Below are 23,670 nucleotides of genomic sequence, written 5' to 3'. Positions count from 1 at the left end.
GAAGTGGTGTTGCTCCCCCGGCAGCAGGAGATCCGTCTCCCATGCTGTGGGGAGAGCAGGGCATCCCCAGGGGGTCCTGCTCTTGGTTTGTAAAGGACTTCACCTATTACACAGATGCTTTGGGAACCCCCCAGATTCCCTGGCAAGTCCCTGCCGGCTGCCAGAATGTGATATTAAAGTAATATGCAGACAAGGGATGTTATTCCTTGCTAGGTAGCTAAAATAGGCTCATTATTGTGAAGAGACTAAGTGGCTGCTTGTCCAAGGTGTGACCCAGTCTGGGCAGCAGCCGTTTTGGGATGACACCAAAGCTGTGGCAGCAGCAATAAAGGTTCTTCATCCTGAAAAAAAATGGGATTTTGATACAGAAAGTCTTAGCAGGCGCATGGGAGTTTGCTGTGTGTTTTGCAGATGTAGCTCTTTGAGCCTGCCCTGTGAAAGAGTACATTAAAAAAAAAGAAACCAACGGAAAGAAGTGTTTGTAAAATAGACTGTAATTTTTCCACGTGCTAGCATAGCCTGTTTGGCCAATAAAGTCGTGTTTCAAGTGCATTGTTTAAAGCTCCTGGCTGCCCAGGCGAACAGACTGATGTAGGATGTTCTAGGATTGTAGCAGTGCTTTGCGGCGTGTGTGGGTTTGGTGTTCAAGAAAGAAAAAGAAGAGGATGGCCAAATAGAAAGCAAAACAAAACAAAAAATGGGAAGAAGAATAAAAACAAAGCCTTCTGAAGCTATGACCTGTAGTAGCCAAGCCTCGCTGGCAATTGCACAAGCGCCGCGGGCCGTGTGTGTCCCGGGAGGGGCTGCCCAAGGTGTCCCCTCCGGGGCGGGCAAGGAGGCTGCTCCTGCCCCCTCCATGACTTGATTGCACTAGAGCAGCTCAATCTCAGGAAATTGCTTGTTACTTTTACTGTGTAAATAAAGCTTCCTGGTTCAATAACCCCCGGCCTGTGTCTGGCCTCTCTGTGCTGTCCCCGTGGCCGGGCGCGTCTGTGGGGTCCGGGGGGTTGGGGACATCGCTGCCCCTCGGGGATGTGGCAGTGGTTGGAGTTTGATGGGGTTGGAGGTTGATGGAGCCCCCTCCTCTCCTCTCTTGGCTGCACCTCCTTGACATCTCCATGGGTGCTGGGAAGGGCTGTCCCAAAAAATGGGTGGGGGTTGGGAAAGCCCTCAACCAGGACCCTCCCTCGGGGTGTCTGTGTTAGAAATAGGAAGGGTGTCCCAGCCATGGGTTGCACTGGAAAATGGACATTTTATGATACTCACATGCAGACAGACAGACATGCTGCACCCTCCCCATGGTGAGGGAACATCTCCCATGCCTCCCCCCCAGACTGTGATTTAGCTGTTAACACAGCCAAAGATAGAAACAACAAAATGCAAACTGAAGTGCCAAGCAGCACCTCCTTCTTTGTGTTTAAGGACAGACAGAATATCCTGCCTCTTAAAATAAAATCTAAACTCAAGCAAGGCCAGGGTCCACAGCAGGCCAAGGGCACATGGGGGTGCTAAGTAAGTTTGTGGGGAAACAGGGCAGTTCTCTCCCTGCAGCCTTTGTAACCCAAAAAGGAAAACGGCTGCACTTCCTCCAGCAAGCAAACAGTGTAAAAAGTTTCATGACAGATGGCAGGATGTTTATCTGCCTCAACTTAATCAGATTGAAGTGATAGGCTTAGTATAATAGCAAAAAAAAGGAAGAATTAGGGGATAAAAAAGAAATTCTCAGTGATCCATCACAGCCTGAACGTTTGACCAGGGTTTACAGCATCCTTCCATGTGTGTGGATGCTGACAGTACCATACACTTTGGCTGAACCACTACCCAGAGGACAGAAGATGCAAAAACAGACCAAAAAATTGCACTAAGGTCATTTTCCCAGATGTAGTTTATTTTATTAGAACTTAATTCCCGGCCCCCTTTCCCCTGCTGTCCCCAAGGGGTGCTGTGCAGCTCCAGGGCCAGCTGGTAGCTCTGAAAAACAAGTGTTCCAACTCTCCAGAAACAGGGAGCATAATTTTGGTGTCCTTCAGTGAGCGGGGTTGTCTTCAGCTGTTGGGATTGCTGGAAACAGAGCTGGAATTATCCTTTATCTCCTGCTTGCAGATGCAGAGAGCAGTGGCTGAATGCAGACAGTGGCCAGCACACACTGCCTGAGCGTATGGATATATAAATATCTGTAACACGAACATAATTACACGATTTCCATGATGCCTTGGGAGATCTGAAACAAGTTAAAGCCCAAAAAGTCTTGCCCAAAGCCCAAGAGGGTGCAGAGCTGCTGATACATTGAATAAAAGAGGACCTCTGCCTCTAAAAGGTGACCCTTTGCAAACACTACCATGTGTCAGTGAGGGTGGGCAGAGGACTTGATGGAGCAACTCTTAATCTTTAACTTTTTGCCCCATTTTGAGCCCCTTCCATGCTCTTGCCAGGTGCAGCATGGCCAGATGTTACCACACACACTGCAACAGCTGCACTGCAAAACTGACAGGGAGAGAAACTAAAATCCCCAGGGAAGGGCTGCGATGCTGGGAGGCAGGGAGCAGCTCCTTTTAGAAATCCTGATTCTGATTAGGAAAGAAAAGGCAAATCTCATTCCTGTCCTAGCACTGGATATGCTGAGTGCTGCTGGCAGCAGGAGGGGGCTGAGCTGGAGCTGAGCTGGTGCAGCAGATTCTCCTCAGGAATGCGGGGCAGGAGCAGTCCCAGGGGGTGCTGAGTGAGTACAGAATCCTGGAATCCCAGAATGGTTTGGGCTGGAAGGGACCTTAAAGCCCGTCCTGTTCCATCCCCTGCCATGGGCAGAGACACCTTCCACTGTCCCAGGTGGCTCCAAGCCCAGTCCAGTCTGGCCTTGGACACTTCCAGGGATCCAGGGGCAGCCACAGCTTCTCTGGGCACCCTGTGCCAGGGCCTCAGCATCCTCACAGGGAACAATTTCTTCCCAATATCCCATCTAAACCTACCCCTCTGAAGCCATTTCCCCTTGTTCTATCACTACATGCCCTTGTGAAAAGTCAATTTTCAGCTGGAGCTGTGTCTGACTCAGCCCTGACAGCTCCCTGGCACAGGGGAGCCCCTGACTGCACATCCAGGATTTTAATGGGGAGAGATACAGGAAACCCACATCCCCTCCCACACAACCATGGCTGCTCACAAGACCCCCCTCCACAGAGAGAAGGCAAAGCCCATCGGTCCCATGGCCTTTTCCAGCTTTTCCAGGTAGGGAAAAGCATTTCAGGTCCTGTAAACATCCCTGCCAGTGCTGATCCCACTGAACACAACGACAAACAGGCCAGATCCAAAGGACAGGGTTTATTCCTGACAGGATGGTGCATTTAGTCCCTAATGTGTTACTTGATTCCTGTGCCCTCACCCAGGGCTGTTCCAGACGGGCTAATCCTGGCAGAACCACGGTTACTGCCTTGCCAAGGCATGTGGGGCTGTTCCCCTCCCCAGGGTTTCTGTGCCACCCAAGGCACACACAGGACCCCGGGCCTTGGTGGCCTGCATTGCCCCCAAGGACATCCCCCATCCCATCTCAGGCACTCCAAAAGGTTCAGGACACGTGGGTAAAGCAGGTAAATCCATCCATGAGGGGGTGCCTGGGTTCCCCCATTTCCCACCTCCAGGCTGGGTCCCCAGTGTGAGCAAAGATAAAAAGGGGGAACAGCTCCCCAGCATCACCCCAAGGAGGCTGAGGCCCCTCACAGGCACCAAGGGGCCTCAGGACATTCAAGACCGGCCAGAGGACAGCAGGTTTGGTGCTCCCTTGGATGAGGTCAGTAGATCATTTTAGAACCACTACATGAAATGTTTCAGCAGGCGGCTGCCCACCACCCTGGGCAAGGCTGCGCTGGGCTCACTACGGTGAGGTGGAGCTGGGAGAGGATGAAGTGGTTCCACGGAGGGGCTGCCCGTGAGGGCTCATCCCTGCTCCTGCTGGGATTTACAGCTGCTGGAGGATGATGTCCACAGCCTCAGCCAGGTTGTTCACGTAGGCGTCAGGCTTCACCTCGGGGTGGTTTTCATCGGAAGGCCTGGAAGGAGACAGAGGGACACGGCTGAGCAGGGGCAGGATCCCAAACAGACCCCAAGTCCCTGGTCATCCTGCTGCCCACAGAGCCCAGGCAGTGCCCATGGGGTACCCCTGAGGTTCACATTCCTCCCTCTTCTGTTTATTTTCCCCTTTCCTACACTCAGGTCTTTCCCACATGCCCAGGTAGATCCTATGTCCTTTGTGCAAATGAGCTGGGCTAAACTTTGCAAAGCCTCAACTGGAAGAGAATCTCCAATTAGTTAATTAACTAATCCAAGTCAATGCACTGCACTTCTTCAGACAGGGATCGCTGTAAGGACACCCCAGTGCAAGCCTGGGACCCTACAAAATTACAAGTAATTATTCTCCCATGGTTTTTGTCAAGAAATAGGTAAAGAAAAAAACAATTCCCTTCCCTAGAGACACAGAAGGTCTTCACATCCTTCCAGTGAAAAGGAAGGTTCTGTCAGGGTTTAATTTTGCAGGACCACCATCTCTTGAAGACTCACCAGTGGTGGCTGGAAACACCACCAAGAGAAGGCTCAGTCTCACCTTCCACCAAGTCACCACCCCAAAGCAGAGTGCCTTGAAGCCATTTTTTTGCCAATACTTAATTAGCAGCACTGAGCTAACGAGGTGCAGCTGCACAATCCCATTTTGCTGATTCAGCAGCAGTGCTGGTGGGGAGGGGGTAGATGTGGGAAGCAGAAGTTTTCCAAACCTCATGGTCCTGTTATGGCTCTTGGGCTGAGAAAGCCAACAGCTGCTGAAGGGAAAACATATGTACTTTATATGCTTAATGACCTTCCTTTGGGAAAGAGATGGGAGCCCAGTGTCCACCTCCCACCTCTCCTGCTCCCTGGGAAAGGCAAACCTTTATTTAGCACAGCCTCTCCGTGGGGAAGATGCATTTCCCACTGGATGCAGGGGAGGCAGAGAGATTATTATTATTAATTATTATTATTAATGATGCGCAGAATTTGGTGAGCACTTGTCTGTACAAGCACCAGATCATTTCTTCAGTCCCAGCACTGAAGCTCCCCAGGGCTGTTTCCTTCCTGCTCTTGTCTCAGCCGTGCTCCTCACGTCCAAGCACATGAGCTCCTCACAAAGGCATGGCCTCTTCTGGAAGCCCACACTGTGTGCTTGAGGCTTTACTTGCTGCAAAGTTGCACTATGAACTAGGAAAAATAAATTATTTTTGTATTTTCAGCTGATATTCATCTTTCCTTGTGTCACCTGCAAAGCCATGCCCAGCACCAGGCTCCATGAAACAGACTCTGCATCTTACTTAAAAGGTGGATGGGTCTTTCTTTAAATATCCAAATGCTATCTTGTTACAGGCTAGGGATCAATGAGAATAACAATTATGATTTTTTGAGGCTTTTCTCAACTGAAAAAGAGTTTGCTGATGGAGAAAAACCTTCAAACATAAAGCAAGTAAAAATCCAGCATGTATCCATCCCTTCAGTGGTGATTATTGCTCACTCCTGATTTAACCAAGTGGCTTTGATGAACACAAAAAAAACCTTTGGGCATACAGTAAAACATCAATTTCTTGTCACTAATCCTTCATTTCAGTGGAGAAATAAATAAAGCAAGGAACAAACCTTCTGTTTGCATTTTACACCCTGAAAAATGTTCCTTTCCTAGATTACACACTATGAGAAAATTTTAAGGGCTGCTTGAAACGAACGCTTCTACAAGAAATTTTCAATTACACAGCGCTCTTTGATCTATTAAAAGGATTTTGTGATTAATATCTGTGCTGACGACACAGAAATCCATCTGTAACTCAGCTGCTAAATGCCAGTCATCAAGGAAAAGCCCTGTATACACTTAATGTGTCCTGTGAAAAGTGTTTGTGTGTATGTATATACATATATACATGAAATAAGGTATTTTTACCCATTTGCCTGAATACCCTGGGATCACAACACACTCCTGGTTCCACTGAAGTTAATATTAAAACACAATAAATAAAGTTGTCTGAACTCTGTAGGAAAGCAGACAGCTGGAATAAACACACTTCCCTGCTCTCCTGCCTTTTCCTAGGGCTGTGTGTGGAGCTTTTGCCCCTGTCAGTGCCACCCCAATTCCTGTTTCATGTGGCCCCTTCCTTTGTCTCACAGGCATTTTGTGGCTCACAAAAACAGCCGAGGGATGGGTTTGTTCCCCCTTCTGGCTCAGAGCTGCTCTTGAAGCATCTGACGAAAGGGAACTGCAAGCAATAATCCCCAAACTCTAATGCCAAGAAACAAAGCTCCAAGTGCAGCAAAACAGCTCAGGAGTCCAAATCTGGGTGCCAGAAGTGAGGCAAAGAGAGAGCTGTACCATAAAAGCTCCGAGCAAACCCAAGATGCTGGAGGATGAGCCCTTATTCTGTTGTCCAGAGGGAGCAGAGACTATGGCTCTACATCAGTCTCCTCTCCGGGGAATTTGGGCTTTTTCCCAGGAAAAGCCCCAGCCACTGAGAGTCTTAAGATGCCCTGAGGTGGAGCAGTGCTCTGGAGCTTGGCCCTGATGTCCTGGGCATTGCTTTGGTACGTCAGAGCCTCCGTGGACAAGGTCATTGGGTGCAGGTGGAAGCTTGAGCCAAGAGCAGATCTTGGTCTCACGGGCCCAGCTTGGCTTCTCTCTCAGTGACAACAACCCTACGGCGACTGCAGGTCACAGAACTGACAGTGGAGGTTACTTTTTAATACTTTCTTCTTTCATATTCCAGAAAGAATAAAAAAAAAACCAACAAAAAACACAACCATCTAAAAATATCTTTAATTTGCTAGGTCAGTTGAAGAAGTTAGCATTGAGCTAACTTTAGGATAGGCTCCTTCCGATTTTTTTTCTCACATGGGACTCTGGCTGCAGAGAAGAGCATAAATCAAAATGACAGAAAATTATATACTGCAGCTGAACATTGAGCTGTCAGCACTGCTGGCCAGTGCACAAACTCGCCTGTGAAAAATCAACTACAGTCCTGGGAAACACTCTCTTCCGTAGAGCAGGACTCCTTGGAGTGGCTGAGCACCACAGCCTGGATGTGCACACAATTTTCCAGCCCAAATTGGCCATGGCACAGTGAAATGTGGCACTTCACTTCTGCACTGCCTGTGGTGGCCACCTCACTGGCATACAAAGGGGTCAGGGAAAGGAGTGGCTTAGCACAGGATCCCTGTGAAATCCAGGGTGGTCCTTCCTGGTCCCTAAGGGGAGGGACACAGGGTAATGTCAGGATTAGGGAGAACATGTTCTTCAAAAGAAAAGCCACCCAACAGGACCGGTGCATCACAGCACATTAACAATATGAATTATTTTTAACATGATGCAACTCAGTGGTCCTGAGGCTCCAGTTACTCGTGTCCATCAAATCCTCCTCAGGAGATGACAAAACACCCTCCTCTCCCAGGGGCCATTTATCACTGTGAGGGCTGCAGCAGCTGAGCAGCTCTGTGGCCCCTTGTGCTCTGAGCCAGACCCTCAGCCCATACTGAATGTTAGTTCAGATCAATGCTGCACTTGGAGGCATCAGGAAGCAGCAGGGTGCTGCAGGAAACTGGCTCTGCAATTTTAACTCGTCACTTGGGAGGAGAAGCTCCAGCTACCAGAGAAACTCCAGTATCAGAACTATTGACTTTTAAAAAGTGATGGCTTCCTCCTGATGAAGCATAAAACCAAATTGTAAGCAGCTGATTTGAAAAATCTGCTTCTGCAAGAGTAAGAAGGTTCCCTTACTGTGGGTCAGATTTCCACTTGGTTAAGTCTGTCCTGACAGGCTGGATTCCCTGGCTAGACTCAGCTGTCAGGAATTGATAGCTTGAGTTGCTCCAACTTCTGTGCAATTTTCTGAGATGGTTCAGCCAGATGTAGCTGAACATCTCTGAGGGATGAAGGGATCTATGCTGGCTTGCCTGGTCCTTTCAGGAACTACTGGGAGTCTTTGAAGCAAATACAGGGAAGATGATACGCAGAAAGATGGCCCTAAACCCACAGACTTTGAGTTAATTCTTGTTTCACACACCAGTTGGGATTCCAGGTGTGGTCTGTGGGTTGAAGAGAGGATTTGGATGGTGCTGTCAGCCAGTTCCAATGGCACTTTTGTGGGGAATCACTGCTGGAAAGGGGATTGGACCTGCAGAGTGTGGAATGTGGCTGGGTCCTACGAGCTGGGAGCCAACCATCCCACCAGGAGCTGAGGGGATGTCTCAGCTCCAGGCCTGCCCCTCATGCTGTCCTAGGAAACTTCACATACTGGTTGGAATGGCCTTCTCAGAGCCTCACTTGTGCTCTGCTCCAACAAAACATGGGGAACAAAAAGGAAACAGCTGGATTACTGCATGGGCAAAATATTTAACTGCTGAAAGCCCAGGTGGAGGTAGCTGACATGGACAGTCATGACCACAGGGATGGGAACAGGGTCAGGATCCAGCTCAGTCTGAGACCTGCTGAAACTTGACTTGGGAGAGTGAGAGCAGATGGGGATTGATCAACACCTGATCGGTACCACAGGTTAAAATTAGCTCTTACACAGCCCTCTAGAAATTGGGGTGGGTAGGGAAAACACCAAGCAGGGCCAAAGCAAGGCACCAAAGTGAATCTGAAAAACCCGAATGATGCCACGTTCCAGTGCCACGGAGCTGCAGTCATTTGGCAAACCTGATCCCAACGCTGCTGTCCCACTGAGCTCCCCAGCAGCACCACCTTCTGTCACACAGCAAACCCCACCCCACAGCTCACCCTCTGTTTGACCGAGGCATCTCTGTGTCACCATTCAGGCTTCCCACTAACTCCCTGATTAAACAGCACCAACTCCTGCTCCATAAAATGAGATAAAAAAGCCTGAGACCATTTCTCCTGACAGCATATTCTTCAGGGGCTCTTACCACGGCTGTAAAACATGCGAGACTGGGTTTAACAAGGTTTTCTTTATGAGGAAGGCAAACAGACACTGTAACCTTTGCTGGTTGATTTGGACAGATGCAATAATTAGACTTGGTGCCACGAGTGAAAGTCTTTTTTTTTTTTTGGGTGAAACATGCAATTTAATCGGTTTGGCACTGAAACTCCAGATAAATCACAGTGACAGGTCACTGATGGACAGCTGAGGGATGGTTGCAAAGCACATTTCCTGAACATACAGTGAGAGACAAACCTGCACTGAAGTCAGTAACAGCACCTAGGGCTGGAGCAGCTCTCAGAACTCCAGGGAATCCCATACCTGGACGCCTCTCATGTCACAGACAGCTCTCCCTGCAGTAGGAAGAGAGGCTTTTGTGGTTAAAAACCTGGATTTTGGAGAGCTCCAAGCAAAGCAAACCAGTGTCAGAGCAAACCAGCATCCTCCACCACTCTTCTCTTGCCTCCCAGAACTTCACACGCCACTAATTGTGTTTAATTGTGACTCATTTAAATTCAAGCATCCACAAAGGGGTAGAAATTACAGCCAAATTGTTTGCTAACACCTGAAGGAAGTCTTGGGCTTGTGACTTAATTGTTCCCATTTACGTTAAACTGCTGCAGTTGTAACTGAGCAGAATAAAGCAGCTTAAGTACAACACTTCTTCAGGCAATGTATCTCAACATGTAGAAAATATTGAGGGCATAGGGAGTTATCTTTCTTCATAGTTTACCTAAAAATAAAATAAAATGAAATTGCTAAATGCTAGAAATCACAGAATCACAGAATGGTTTGTCTTAAAAAAGGACCTTAAAGATCATCTCGTTCCATGGGCAGGGACACCTTCCATTATCCCAGGGTGCTCCAAGCCCCATCCAACCTGGCCTTGGACACTGCCAGGGATCCAGGGGCAGCCCCAGCTTCTCTGGGCACCCTGTGCCAGGGCCCCACCACCCTCACAGGGGAGAATTCCTTCCCAGTATCATATCCAACCCTGCCCTCTGGCTGTGGGAAGCCATTCCCTCTTGTCCTGTCACTCCATGCCCCTGTCCAAATTCCCTCTCCAGCTCTCCTGCAGCCCCTTTAGGCACTGGAAGGTTGCCATTCCCCAGATCCTTTTTTTTTTTGCGTTTTTCTGCATTTCAAGATGTTTCTTGGGGTAAACACTTGTACTTTCCAAACATACACGTGCTGAAAATTTAGTTGGAAGTGTTGTTTAATTGGAATTTGTTTCTAATCAGTTGGCTGCATGGAGATGCTCTAACCAAAGATCTCAGATACACAATTCCAGAAATGACTGCATAGAAGAGGCTGCTGAGAGCTCTGGAAGGGCTAGAAGAGGTGCATGAGGAGCACTTGGTGTCCCTGATGCACTCTGCTCTACCACGTTTTCCACCAGTTTTTTTTTTGAACTGCCAAGATCTGGTGCAGGACATCACTCTGGGAAGCAACGAATAGGTTGGAAATGGGGATTGTAACTGCAGATATGAAGAGGTTCAGGGAGAGCAAGTGGGACTTTGTCAAAACACAGAAGTTAAAGGAGCAGAGGTGAGAGAACAGATCAGGAGCCTGAGGCTGGCAGGAGCAAAATTCTGTGGGTATCACATACAAAGCTTGGGAGAGAGTCAGCACAAGCATTTCCCATACCACTCTCCACAGGCATGACATATACTCGTGGTGATTGCAAATTAACCCTTGAACAACCCCAGCTCCTGGCATTTCTGCAGGATGCAGTGCACCCTCCATCCAGTCTCTGAACACACAGTGCTGAGGAAGCCGATGACGGCAGCTTTTTCCTCCGCCCATCCCTATTTGTTTTCTCTCTCAGGAAACCCAGCACATGTGAACATGCCAGATTAAGAGCTCGGGAGATTAAAAGTCCTGAAAGTCTGTGGAGAGGACATATAGAGATCCATACAGTAAGAAACAGGCACGAAGGAAGGCAGGATGGTGATGGGGAGACGTGATGTGAACCGCTGCTGCCGGGACAGAGGGTACTCCTGGCTAAATGCTCTCATGTCATTACACCAGAGCATGAGACTTTATTAGTACTGACTTCTTTCCCCTACCTCCAAAATCCTTCATGGAAAAATGCACTTGAAAGTCAAGCTGGTTTGAACAAATATTTAAACAAGCAGAGCACTGGTGTTCTGGCATCTGGGCAGCAATTTTCCTGTCAAAACTGCAGAGCTCTCTCATCTTGCACAGCCAGAGCAGTTCAGCAGGGGCCAGGCATTAAAAGTGTGCATACCAGGGTTATGGTGGAGGAGAGGGAGCAGCACACGTGCCTGATCTGGCTTTGGACTGGTTCCCAGCCTGCTTGTCCCAAAACAGCTGCACACGTGTCCTGGGAACAGCTGGTACAGCAGGGAGAGCTGGAACCTGGTGGGCACAGGATGGAGGGACACCCAACCAGCCCCTTCTGCCTCAAGGGGCTCTGGTCCCTTCTTCTCTGCCCACAATCCAGGTACCTTGTGGGATCTGAGCTGCTGTGGTCCCACCCAACCCTGAATCCAAAGGTGAAGCCACCGTGGCTCAAAAGCCTGGCTCCATGCTGGGTGATAGATACTGGATTTGATTCCTGAGAAGACAGAGGTGGAAAGGAGTTACTGCATCAGGGACTGCTATCCTCAGCCCCATGGAAACCATTTCAATCCATCTTATGCAGTGATGGAGTGCATTGGTAATATTTGTTCAACCTACTCTGTCAGGCCAACCAGAACAGCCAGAGGTGCATATTCACCCTCAGTCACCTGGGGTTTCCCATCAGGCTGGCCCAGACCCATTTCATCCAAAGCTGTCTATCCAAAACCAAGATGCTGTGCCCAGGCTGGTCACCTGAACCTCTTCAGGAATCTCCTGCTCAGGACAGACAGGTCCCTCTGTGGGGAAAGGGAAAAGTATACACAGAACCATAGAATTGTTTAGGTTGAAAAGGTCTCTGAGATCATTGTCCAACTGTTCCCCCAGCACTGCCAAGGCCACCACTGACCCATATCCCCAAGTGCCACATCCACAGGTCCCTTAAATCCCTCTCGGGATGGGGACTCCACCACTGCCCTGGACTGCCCTTTCCATGAAGAAATTGCTCCTGATGTCCAACCTGACCCTCTCCTGTCCCAGCCTGAGGCCGTTCCCTCTCCTCCTGTCCCTGTTCCCTGCCAGCAGAGCCCGACCCCCCCGGCTGCCCCCTCCTGTCAGGGACTTGTGCAGAGCCACAAGGTCCCCCCTGAGCCTCCTTTGCTCCAGCCTGAGCCCCTTTCCAGCTCCCTCAGCTGCTTCTCATCGGACTCGTGCTCCAGACCCTTCATCAGCTTTTTTCCCCCCCTTCTCATTCATCCCATGTTCATCCCAGTTTCTTAGATAACAAGTCTGGATAGGAAATAACCCCTGAAAGAGATGATTCTTTTCCCTACTGACTCTATTTAAACCAGATGACAAGCTCATATCCCAGAGCCAGCTCTCAGACAGCCAGAGTTAGGTGTAAAGAATCTGTCTAACTTTTAATAAAGTTTAGATAAAGTTTAGTGAGATAAATCCAACCCCTTGTGTTCCTGCAGGCTGTGAGCATATGGTGGAAATGAGCCATGGATGCCAGGCATGGTGGTGTAAGCACAACGACCCCCAGGCTGGGCTGGGGTGCACTGGGGGACCAGAAGCTCTGACTGTACATGTGGATGCACCAAGTGCTGCAGTGCAAGCACAGCACAGCTGTTTCCAATAAAAGCAAAGCCTCCCTCTCCCCCTCAAAAGTTAAAGGCACATTTGCTTGTTTTCTGAGAAAATCTGAGAATTGCCCCTGCTCTGCCAAACTATCCAGTCTAACAGGGTGTTTGCAAGCACCCTGAGACTCAGCTCTGCCTGCTTGGATTAATTATTGATGACCTGCTCAGCTTTGCCAGATGACCTTACTCAATTCAGTAGAAAATAATTTTAAACGCCCCTGAGAAAGAATTTGGACATAAATATTTCCTTTGTGCACACACACAAACAGATGTGCATCTTAAATGGAGCTGATGCATTAGCTATTAATCAGACTTAATATTACACAGGAGTGAGAAAGATTAATTTCAAGGGTTGAATGTAAAGCTCAGTGGTGCTCAGACATCTTACTCTGTTAGATACTTTTAAAGACCTTAACCTAAGAGAATATTTCATTGCTTTCCTTTAATACATCACTTACAAAATCCCTATGAAAGGTGTAAAATGAACGCTGGCTTCTGCATTTGCAAAGCATCTCATGGAGATTTAAGTCACAGGACTCTGGCAGATGCAGATTCTAGCAAGAAAGGAGCTTTGCAGATTATAAAAGAAAGAAGTCTTAATTTAAGGTTTCAAATGCTGTTTGGAGAAGTTTGATTTTAAAAGTATTAGGCCAGATTGGCACTGATAATGCAACCCTCGAGACAAGACACTCCAAGTTACAGCTTTAAAAGACTGTTTCTCACCAAAGAAGAATTTGAGCTACCCTAAGGAGAATAATATTTGTCTCCAGATGCTGCTCACTAAATCAGCTTTAATTTTAAATGAGAATGAAACTATGAGCTATCTGTGCCACTCCCAGGAAACCCAAGCAGACAGACATGCAGCCAGTTCTCCTTCCAAAGGGCAGGAACAGCCAACTCACACACGTGTTGGGAACCAGCACCACCCTGCTCCAAAACCTTTCTCATGTGGGAAGCCAAAAAAGCACCTACACTGGAAAATTCAGGCACAATTTATATTTTTGTCTGCACAGTTGTCCAGCCTGGACAAGGCAACGGCACGGAGTCTGTCTGACTTCTCTTTCCAGACCAGATTCCAGATAGGAATATTACATCCGACCTCACTCAAGGATGTCAGGAACCCACCTGCTTCTAAATGTGCTCATGCTGAACTGATATAATAAAAGAGAATCTATATTTGGGCTAAACCCCAGGAGTTCTGTCTCCAGTGCACGATTTATGCCCTCTGGAAGGGCTCAGAGACACCTGAGCACGCATGGCCCACCCAAACAACTCAGCCCTGCTCCTCAGAAACTCCAGCCCTTTCTAAAGCAGAAACTTTGCTACAGTTATTCCAAATTGTGGCTCATTTGCTTAAGCCACTCTCTAAATGAGATCTTCATAATCTTCTCTTTGGAAGTTTGCATGGCCTGAATGTCTGCCTGCTTTCCCTTCCATGACCACAGTGCCGAGGAAATGAGACTTCATTTGCTTGGGATATAGATTTACCAATATCTGGAAGTGTTCAAGGCCAGGTTGGATGGGGCTTGGAGCAACTTGGGACAGTGGAAGGTGTCCCTGCCCATGGCAGGGGGTGGAACAAGATGGGCTTTGAGGTCCCTTCCAATCCAAACTATTCCATGATTCTCTGAAGTGATGGAGCTGATCAGCTTTGCTTTTTGCTTTGTTTCACAGATGAAAGGAAAAACCCAGATCTGCTGAGGTGTTGAGCAGGTAATGAAGGAACCTTGTGCCATATGCCTGCAGCCTCTAGGATACTGAATGGGGTCGCTGGGGAGTAAGATCCTAAATCCAGCAGAAAACAATGCAGTTCTGTATTGACCAGCAATAGCCAGCCCACACTGGATCCCTTTTATTTTTCAATAGGCAATGGGGACCTCAGGCCAGGCTGCCTCCCTGCAGAGGAAGGCAGGATGTCCTCTGCAGATTAGGCTCACAAAGGTGGGAAGCTGTTCAAAGGATGAGGACATGCTGCGTTTACGGGCTGCGCTTCGCCCAAGGATCCCAGGCTCCTTGGAAGCGCTGCAGGAAACGTGCAGCAGCGCTGCCCTGGAAACCAGAGTGCTGCAGGCAGGCAGCAGGGATGGCTGCAGCCTCTTCCTCCTCCTCCTGGCTCTCCTCCACCCAGGCAGGACACGGGAGGGAAGCCAGTGAGCACATTTTTCAAGGTGTCAAACCACATCTAGGCTCGTGCTTAGGAATGGATTACGGAAAGCGCGCTGCAGTCACATTGTTGGTGTAGGGATTAGAGCCCCGCGTTCCTGGCGCTCAGCCTTCTGCTTGGACACGGGGAACAGGCCCAGGGTTGTACCTGCTTCCTTCCAGCTCTGAGCTCCAGCTCCTCGGATGCAGGCTGCTCGTGTGTCCTGCTTGCTGCGTGCTCAGTGCAGACTCAGAGCCCACCCCTGGCTGAAGCCTTCCAAGAGTTTGGTCAAATACCAATTCCCAGTCATGTCAACGGGGATTTTGCTCTATGCTGTCAAATAGATAATCCCAAATTTGCAACAACTGAGTGATGAATACTTGGGTTTGGGCAGTAAAGCATTTGGGATGCTTGGTTTCAGTTCAGGGAGTTGCACAGGTTCGGTCTGAGTCCTGTGCTAACTTGCACACCCTCCAGCATCATTTTCTCTGTCGGTCCCTGGCTCTCACTTTCATAAATACAATGGTTAATAAATACTATGGCCACCTCCAAATAGCTTTTATAAATTAGTTTTTGTGGGACTGACTGAACATTTCCCATGGGAGTTTATTGCTGGCTGTTATCACACATGCAAACCACAGCCTGGAACAACAAAATCATCCAGCAGGATGAGTTTGTACCACACCTGGCACACTCAGAACAGCACCAGGCACCACTGCTGCTTTCAGACCCTGCCACATTCACCCTTGTAGGGCTGAGATGGTTTCTGAGTCAGCTCTTCATGGGCTCCAAGACCCAGAAGCCGAGGATCAGGCTCTGCAGGGTGCCCAAGTGGGCTGGGAATGAAAGGGGTGCCCAGGGGCTTCTCCACCTCCACTGTAGTTGACAAGGCTTTCCCGTTTCTTAGGATCAGACTGAACTTGGGACATTTCTTAACCATGAAATCAACAAGAAAGACTTACAGCATTAGAACAGAGGAGGAAAAACCCCAAACAAACAAGAGCAGTGGCATGGTAACTGCTTCACCTTCTTGGTATCTGCAGTATTTGCTTTTATCTGAGCATTGTGGCAGAGACCAGTTTCCACCCTTTGCATCAGCATCAAGTGAGGACTGATCCTTTGTAGAATGAACAGCCCATAATGAACAGCCCATAATACTGGTTTTAGCCGTGCTTCTGTAACCCAACCTGGCTTAAATGAAGTTTATTTACATACCATGCTCAATACCTTTGAGAAAATCTACTACTTAAAATACTTCAAAGGTCTACTTTGTACTGGAGGTGGGACAGCCGAGGCTGTGGTCTGCAAATATTGCTCAATTCTAAAGGCATTTCAGGGTGGAGATATTTGTCTATGGAGTTAAAAACAAACCAACAATAACCCAATCCCTTCCCAGTTGCATTCAAGGCAGCACAGAGCAATCCGTGGCGGGCTGATCAATCCTCTGCTGATTTTTCTCAGTCCAAAACGAAGCAGTGGCTTGGGGGGTGTGTGTGTGCTATGTAAGTATAATATATATAAAGAATTTTTTTGAAACAAACCACCCAAGTCCTTGTGTGGCAAGGGCTTTACTGGATCATAAAGAGGGAGACTTCATCAAGTAAAACATTAAAGGAAATGTGCTAACTTACAGCACTATACATTAATGCTCAGCAATGTAAAGAGTTTAATTGCCTGTTGCCTTCCCACCATAAATTACTACCTGCAGCTAATGGAGAACCTTCCTCCAGACCTGTTTATGCACCTCACTCACATTTCATACTTTCACATGGATGGAAAAAACAGCAAGGCAGCCTGGAGTTGTCTGAAGTCCCTGCAAATGGGCATGTCCTGAGAAAGTAATGAACATTTAAGAATACCACATGTGTTTGGTATAAGTTGCTTGAGCAGCTCATCATATATACAGTACCCTGCAGGTTTTATGATTGTTTATATCTGAATTTAATAATTAGCCAGTCAATGTTAAACCATGCTGCTGTTCACACACAGCTGTTTCCTCCCCTGGAAAGGGCACTTCCTTCTTTCAGGAGAAGAAGAATCATAGAACCATGGAATGGTTTGGGTTGGAAGGGACCTTAAAGACCACCTAGTTTCATCCTAGAGAAAGGGGCAGGTGGCTTGAAGATGGAAGAAAAATTACCCATCAGAGGGATGCAGAAAAGCAAGGTGACATTTGGACCTGGGTTTTGCTACTCTGCATCTGGGAGATGCTAGTTAGATACAAACCCGGAACAACAAGCCACAGTCCCAACCACTTTCCCAAAGGATTAATTAAGGAATCCTCCTCCCAGCCCCCATTCAAAAAAAAATCCGGCTGGAAACTAAGTAACAGCAACTGTTTACCCCATTAGAGCGCTGCAGTAAGAAAGGACAGCCTCCTACAGCTTCCCACAACTTCGGGCAAGATAAACATCTTTGTTGTAAAGCAAGAGCCTCTCCAGTTTTATTGATAGAGACAGAAAGTGCCAGAGAATGGGAGCTGCTGAATCCAGCCTCTGATTGGCAATGAAGAACTTGGAGAGGGGCAAGGCTCTGGGCACAAGGTCCTCCCCACTGACTCAGAGAAAACCTTCTCACATAAATTAGCCATCCCTGTGATTTTAGTGCTTGGCTATGCCTGTGACAAAGGAGCCTCATGGGGCTCTGTGCAGCCATCAGATTCAGCCCTTCCAGCCCGAAAATCTGGGGGAAGGTCCAGAGGGCTGCAGATAGACCTGTGCCCCACCTCACCACATGGGGACAAGCCCCAGGGTCACCCACACAGCCCCAGTGGTGCAGGGAGCCTCCAGGATGCTGCATTGGGCATGATCCCTTTGGCTTGAACTCCAACCAATACCTAGAACAGGATGGGAGACAGGCAGGCTCTGTGCATGGAGCTCCCCGGCTTTCTGCTCCAGGCCCTGGGCAACCTGGGCTAGTGAAAGGTGTCCCTGCCCATGGCAGGGAATGAGATGAGCTTTAAGGTCCCTTGCAGGCCAAACCAATCCATGATTCCTCATGCACCACGGGCGGGGGTCCAGCCTCATGGAAGCCTGGGGAGCAGCACCCACCTCCACAGCAATGCTGTGATTTACTCTGGCAGATGGAGGAGAGATCAGATCAGGCATTTTCTCTACAAAAGGCGTTGCATAAACCCAAAGGCTGCTCATGGCAGCAGCCCACGTCCCTAATCGAAATCCGTGATGAGGCTCCGTGCTCGGGCTGAGCCGATGGATCCTCCCAACACGATGTGCCCAGAGAGGTTTGCAGAACTCATCTGACACTGCTGAGGGCTTTGCTTCCCCCCACACCTCGTTCCCCCATGAAAAGCTACAACTGAAAAGTCCTGCTCCTTGGAGGTAGTGCTGGTGTTTATCAGACGGTAACAATGAGTACATCATGAAATCATTTAATCGTTCTCATTAAATGCCTTGCTGGAGAGCAGCCCTGATTTATGGACACTACGCCGTGGGTATAAATAAAGCTGCACTTTGCTTCTAACACATCTGGTCAAGAAAATTAATGTTTTGTTTTCCATAACCTTTGTACTCTCCCCTTCCTTTGCTACTATGGCAAAGCTCAAGGCGTGTAACTTGATCGCTCTGGGGAAGAGGAGACACATCCAAGGGCTCGCAGGGGCTCAGCCCAGCCACAAGAGGCAGCTTCCCAAGGGCAGCCCTGCACTCCAGCCCTCCCGGAGCCACCACCCTTACACGTGGATGTACCTCCCTATTTCAAAACAAAACCCCGAGCAGCCTTGCCTCTCGTGCTGGAAGTGTTGCTGGAATGGCCTATCTTGGTAAGTTCAGGTCCAAGAAGTACTGATATATTTAGCGCCGCTGCATAACTTTCCATCCTTGGAAGCCCAGTACTCCTTTTTCTTTTGTGGCCAGGGAATAGGACAAAAGCCACTCAAACCAGATGTACATCCGTCTCCAGAGGAGAGGAAATGTGAGGCCGCTGTGACACAGGACAGTGGCCAGAGACCTTTTTTAATGCTTATATTAACCACGCCCCTAATCCTTAGCAAACACTTCATCAGTTGCACAGCGGGTTTTTTTTCAAAAGACCTTTTAGTCCCAGCACAAGGTGTTCACTGAGCACAGGGAAAAATGCACTTCCAGGCCAGGCAGATGTTGAGGAGGCTTAGGAGAGAGTAATTTTAAACAAGGACGGGGAGCAGGGCTTTGCAATCATATGGTTTGCATCTGGAATTTACAGGCACGATAATTTTATAACCTTCTCCTTGCAGTTTTGAAGCAATGCAATTATTTTTTGCTGCTGCAGGGACAGGGCTGCAGGAAACATCCCCCTGCATCTGACAACTTTATGTGGCCCTGAGCCTGCACCCTGTGCTGTAAAACAGGCAGTGGGAAGCTGGCAGAGCCAGTGGGGTGCATACGGGCACTTGTATTTCATAGGCATTAAAACACAAAGTCTTAAAATCGACCAATTTGCTTCTGCTCACAGCCAGGCCTCTTATATCTGGCTGATTTTACAGTATATATGAGCTGTTCTTCATAAAAGTCACTTTCTAGTGACTTCCCGTACTTCTTTTCTGGTTGAAACCAAGAAACCTCTTACTCAACCACCCATTTTTCATGTGTACATAACACATGAGGCTGCAAAATGGCTGCAAGAAGAGACTTTCGGGCAGGAGGACTCAAAGCACTGAGACAGCTAAGAACAAAACATGAGAACATCACCTCTAACCATAGCAGGAAATGTGGGAAAGATTAACTTCTTTTTAAGAGTAGTATTTTTACATTTCCACAGACACAGCCCCAGCATGGTCCCAGCTGTGTGCATATTCCAGGCACTAACTGTGCATGGACTCACAATCTGCCCAAACCCAAACCTTAGCTATCATCAAGTCTAGCCACAGATTTGGCCTCTAAACACGAAGAAATTAAGAGCTTTTCCTTGGGAGGCAACGCAGAGTTTGGCAACCACTATTGAGTTTCAAACATTTGAAAGTAATTGCTAATGCACAAAGAAACTGGAATTGAGGAGAATTTTCCCCAGGTTGGACATCAGTGCTGGTTTCCACTCCAACAGCTATTGAAGTCAGTCAGACTCAGTCCAACATGCCCTACACAGATGTCAGCACTATCCCCAGAACACGGATACTCACAGACACATACACGCATTTGGATGTCTATTTCTCTGTAGGTGGGGAAAATTTATATTCAATTACCTTCCTTTAAAATGATACATAAAGCAGGAAGACAACTTGTTTCAATAGGAAAAATTTATTGGACTAGTTTCTAGGGTGTATTTATTCTTAATATAAGTTTTTGCTAGGTGATGGATTCAGATGAATCTGACCTAAAGACTCTGGCTCTTCCCTCCTACTAGTTCCTGTCTTGATAATTAATAAGGATTTTTTTCTTGGAATTTAGTTATGTAAAAATACATCAGTTTTGCAGAGGTCATTAACTCCAGGGCTTCTGCTGAGCCACAGGGACTCCATGGTTGATCTTGGGCTGCTGCAAGTCCCAATCCAATTTTTTTTGCTATGAACCTTTGTTTCATTTTATTGCTCTTTGGGTTTATGAGAGAGGCTGGGAAGGAACAGAGGACATGGAGAACCTACTTTTGCTTCTGACACTGGTGTGTGACCTCGGGTACATCACTTGGCTTTGCTTGGTTTCCACAACTGAAAAAATGAGAATAACAACACCCTGCTCCTTTGTGTGAGCACCTCAAAATTTCATTAGGCGAAGAGCAGATACAGAAGAGTGAGGTATTTCCAGTCCCTCCAAGATTAGGCAGGGAGAAGGTTCAGAGTGATGGATGAATCTGTGGCCAAAAAGAGGACGGATCAGTCACAAACTGTTTGGGATGATGCCCTGGCCAGCTGGGAGCCACAAATGGATTTTGGCATTGACTTCAAGAACATCAGAATTTGACCTTCCACACTGCAGGACCTCATCTGTAAACCAAAAATAACAGGATTTCCGTCTCCCCATTCCCTCTCACCAACATGGATTTTGCATCCCTTAAGGACAGACTGTGTCTTACCTAAGGTGTTAAAACTCAGTTTTGGTAGGGAGCTGGAGGAAGACTGAAAGGCAGTGAAACAACCCTGCGTGGAACACAACTGCGGCACCCTGCAGAGAGGGTGAAGTGCCGCCACCTTCCCAAAAGTGTCCCCAGCTGGAGGGAGCTGCTTTGGAGCTGAGGCCAAATGGAGGCACAGGCACACACACCCTAGGTGGTACAGCCACTCAACCACACGTCCCAAAGGTGACAATCAGTGCAAACGAGGCAAGAAGCGTCTTTTGTATGCGGTTCCAGCAACGAGAGTTTATTCCACGTGTGGAGGGTCCAGGGACAAAAGACAGAACGGAGGATGAGGGTGTAGGTTTATATACGGGGCCGGTAGGGGTGGGTGAAACATCAGAACCAACGGTTTGAGGGCAGGGAGGCGGAGTGAGGGTGGAACAAAGGTACAACAACCAATGGGGAAGTAGGAGGGGTGGGCAGGAGAACAGAAACCGATGGGAGAACCAGGAGAGGGGAACTTTCTAGATGGGGACCAAAGAAGGTATAAAGGGGCAGGGGCCAATGGGCCAATCCAGGATACAGAAACAGCATACATCAACATAATGAAACAATGCATTGTGGGAAGGCTCCTTGTGCTCACCACAACCTTGGGGGCGGTTCAGGACTTAGGGGCTGTCCCACTAGTGGACCTGTTTTCACCCTGGGCCAACTGGCCCACTGGTCCTGACCAGTGCAGTCTCACACACTGCAACACACAACCAGCACTGCGAGGAAAGAGTGAGAGAAAGTAGGGAGGAGATGTTTGTGAGTCAGCACTGAGCCCCGTTGGGCCGCAGCAGCCACGTCGTGGGGGCACAGCAATTTCCGTGATAAATTTGTCTGTAAAGTATGGGATAAACCCTGGTCTCTCTGAGCAGCTTCCTTTGACTTGAGTGGGAATTGCTTCCTCACAGCTGAGAGCAGAATTTGCCTGTCTATGTGTAATGATAAAAAAGAGGGAAGGAAGAGCCTTAGACGATCATCACAGAAATGATCTTGGCCTTTCTAACACTGACACCAAGAATTCAACTGATAAGCCCCGCTTGTGATTGCACGTCTGCCAGCGTAAATTCAGAAATTCAGGTTGTTGGCTTGTGTGCAAGGATGTTCCCTGCACAAAGTTTCTACTAAATGTTTACAAAAAAGCAATGACCCTGACTTCCTTCCAGCCATACTCATGGAATCACAGGGTTGTTAAGACTGGAAAAGACCCTGTGCAAACTCCTCGCCCAGCAACACATTGGGTCCTTCCCCCTGGACTAGGGGGATGGCAGCAGCTACTCCTCAGAGCAGGTACTTACAGTCACTGCCCCAAGGAAGGGAGCTGCTGCCAGGAATTAAAGGTACCCAACCATTCCTTGCTTACTGTAAATATTTTGCAGCCAGTAATTACAGCCTGTTTCAATCCTCCACCCTACAAAAAGCTCCCTACTCCCAAGGCAGGGGCAATCCAACTGTGACTGCTTCTTCCAATACCTCCAGCTTCCTTTTGGAGTTCTTCTGGAGTTCTCCAGCCTCCAAGGGACCACGACCAGCAGTCTGACTGTCCCTGAGGGAGGTGGTAGCTCTGGCTTTGGCCTCAAACAGGCTGAGCCACTTCTTGCCCAAACAAGAGAATCACAACAAGCAGCCACCTCAGAAAGAGTTAAAAGGAAGAGTCCTGCTAACGCTTAAGTGTTACAAATCTTTCCAGTTAAAATAAATTATTCAGGAGATGTCAGCCTCCCATCAGCACCATCTGAGCTACATTTTTAATAGTTCTGTGCACTGAACACGTTCTGTCATCATATCAGTGATACCGAGCTGCGAGACGAGGACGAGGGAAATGCGAGCACGCCGTGAACACGAAAGACGGAGCTGCTTTCTCTGAAGGGTCATGAAACACACGTTGCTCCAGGCAAGGGAGGGAGCAGTGGAGAGGAGTCAAACAAACAGAAATAATGCACGGACTTCAGGAATCATCGCAGGAGCTTCTTCGTTTTCCCTCAAAAGCATTATCCCACCTGATGGATAATTCACCTACCACCTTCCACTGCTTTAGGTCTCATTTATTGTGAATTAATCCACTCTGTGGCTCCACCAGATTTTTCCAAACATAAGCTGGAATCAACACCTACCCTCGAGTCTGCTAACTTAACAATGAAGAGTCTTGTGCTCCATGTCTCCAGGAATAATAAAGGAAGGGAACATTTCTCTTTGCCTCATGTTAAAATAATCACCTATTTACCCACTGACCCATGTATTCATTATTTGTCCAAATCACAATCCACTTGGCCAAACCCTTCCATCTCCCATCCCTCTTTCTGTCCCAGAAGAGAGGAAGAGGACCAGATTTCCCACAGGGAAGCTGTTTGGGGTAAGTAACCTATGAGAAGAGTCTCTTGTCTTATTGAAGGGAAATGGGCTGTTGAGGAGTGACCCCAAATTCCCACTCTTCTTGCTTCTGAATAGGAAAACAATTTTGCCTCCAGTGCTGCAGCTTCAGCTGGTTCAGCTTCTACCTGAGCGAGAAGGAGACACAACAAGCCACTGCATGGCTCTTGCAAATCAAAGGGCAGAAAAGGGATGGGGATATGGGAGATCCACAGCCTCCTCCAGCAGCACTGGGAGGTGCATCAAATCCCAACTTCTGAGGAGCAAACACCACCTGTGCCTTCTCTCTTACAAATGAGAACAGCTGCTGACACAAGTGTAGCAGCACCTCAGTGAGTCTGGTTTGCTTTTAGGCTGAACACAGTAAGGTTAATTAAGGATGTTTTACTAACTGGTTCTCCCAAGACAGACCTAGATTAAGAGATGGCTGTTCAGGCCAACAAGGCAGCATACGGAGGATGGAAGAAAG

The 23,670-nt window shown here is 48.2% G+C and overlaps 1 protein-coding gene across 2 annotated transcripts in view; it reads right to left on the bottom strand.

Moving 5' to 3' along the window:
* Nucleotides 1-1,943: 1,943 nt before the first annotated feature.
* The window catches only part of LHPP (phospholysine phosphohistidine inorganic pyrophosphate phosphatase), a 74,034-nt gene continuing 52,307 nt past the window's right edge, over nucleotides 1,944-23,670 (bottom strand). Inside the window, exon 7 of one of the 2 annotated variants that reach the window (XM_082286539.1) lies at nucleotides 1,944-2,174. In XM_082286539.1, the coding sequence (XP_082142665.1) occupies nucleotides 2,087-2,174 (88 nt within the window). In that variant the 3' untranslated portion in view covers nucleotides 1,944-2,086. Of the gene's footprint in view, nucleotides 2,175-2,200; nucleotides 4,041-23,670 lie in introns of those variants that run through there. The other variant, XM_082286538.1, reaches the window with a different exon arrangement.

This window comes from Coloeus monedula (assembly GCF_965178545.1).
Source record: "Coloeus monedula genome assembly, chromosome: 8".
NCBI lineage: Eukaryota > Metazoa > Chordata > Aves > Passeriformes > Corvidae > Coloeus > Coloeus monedula.
The sequence above is the reverse complement of the archived record's forward strand: the minus strand, read 5'-3'. Positions and strand labels throughout refer to the sequence as shown.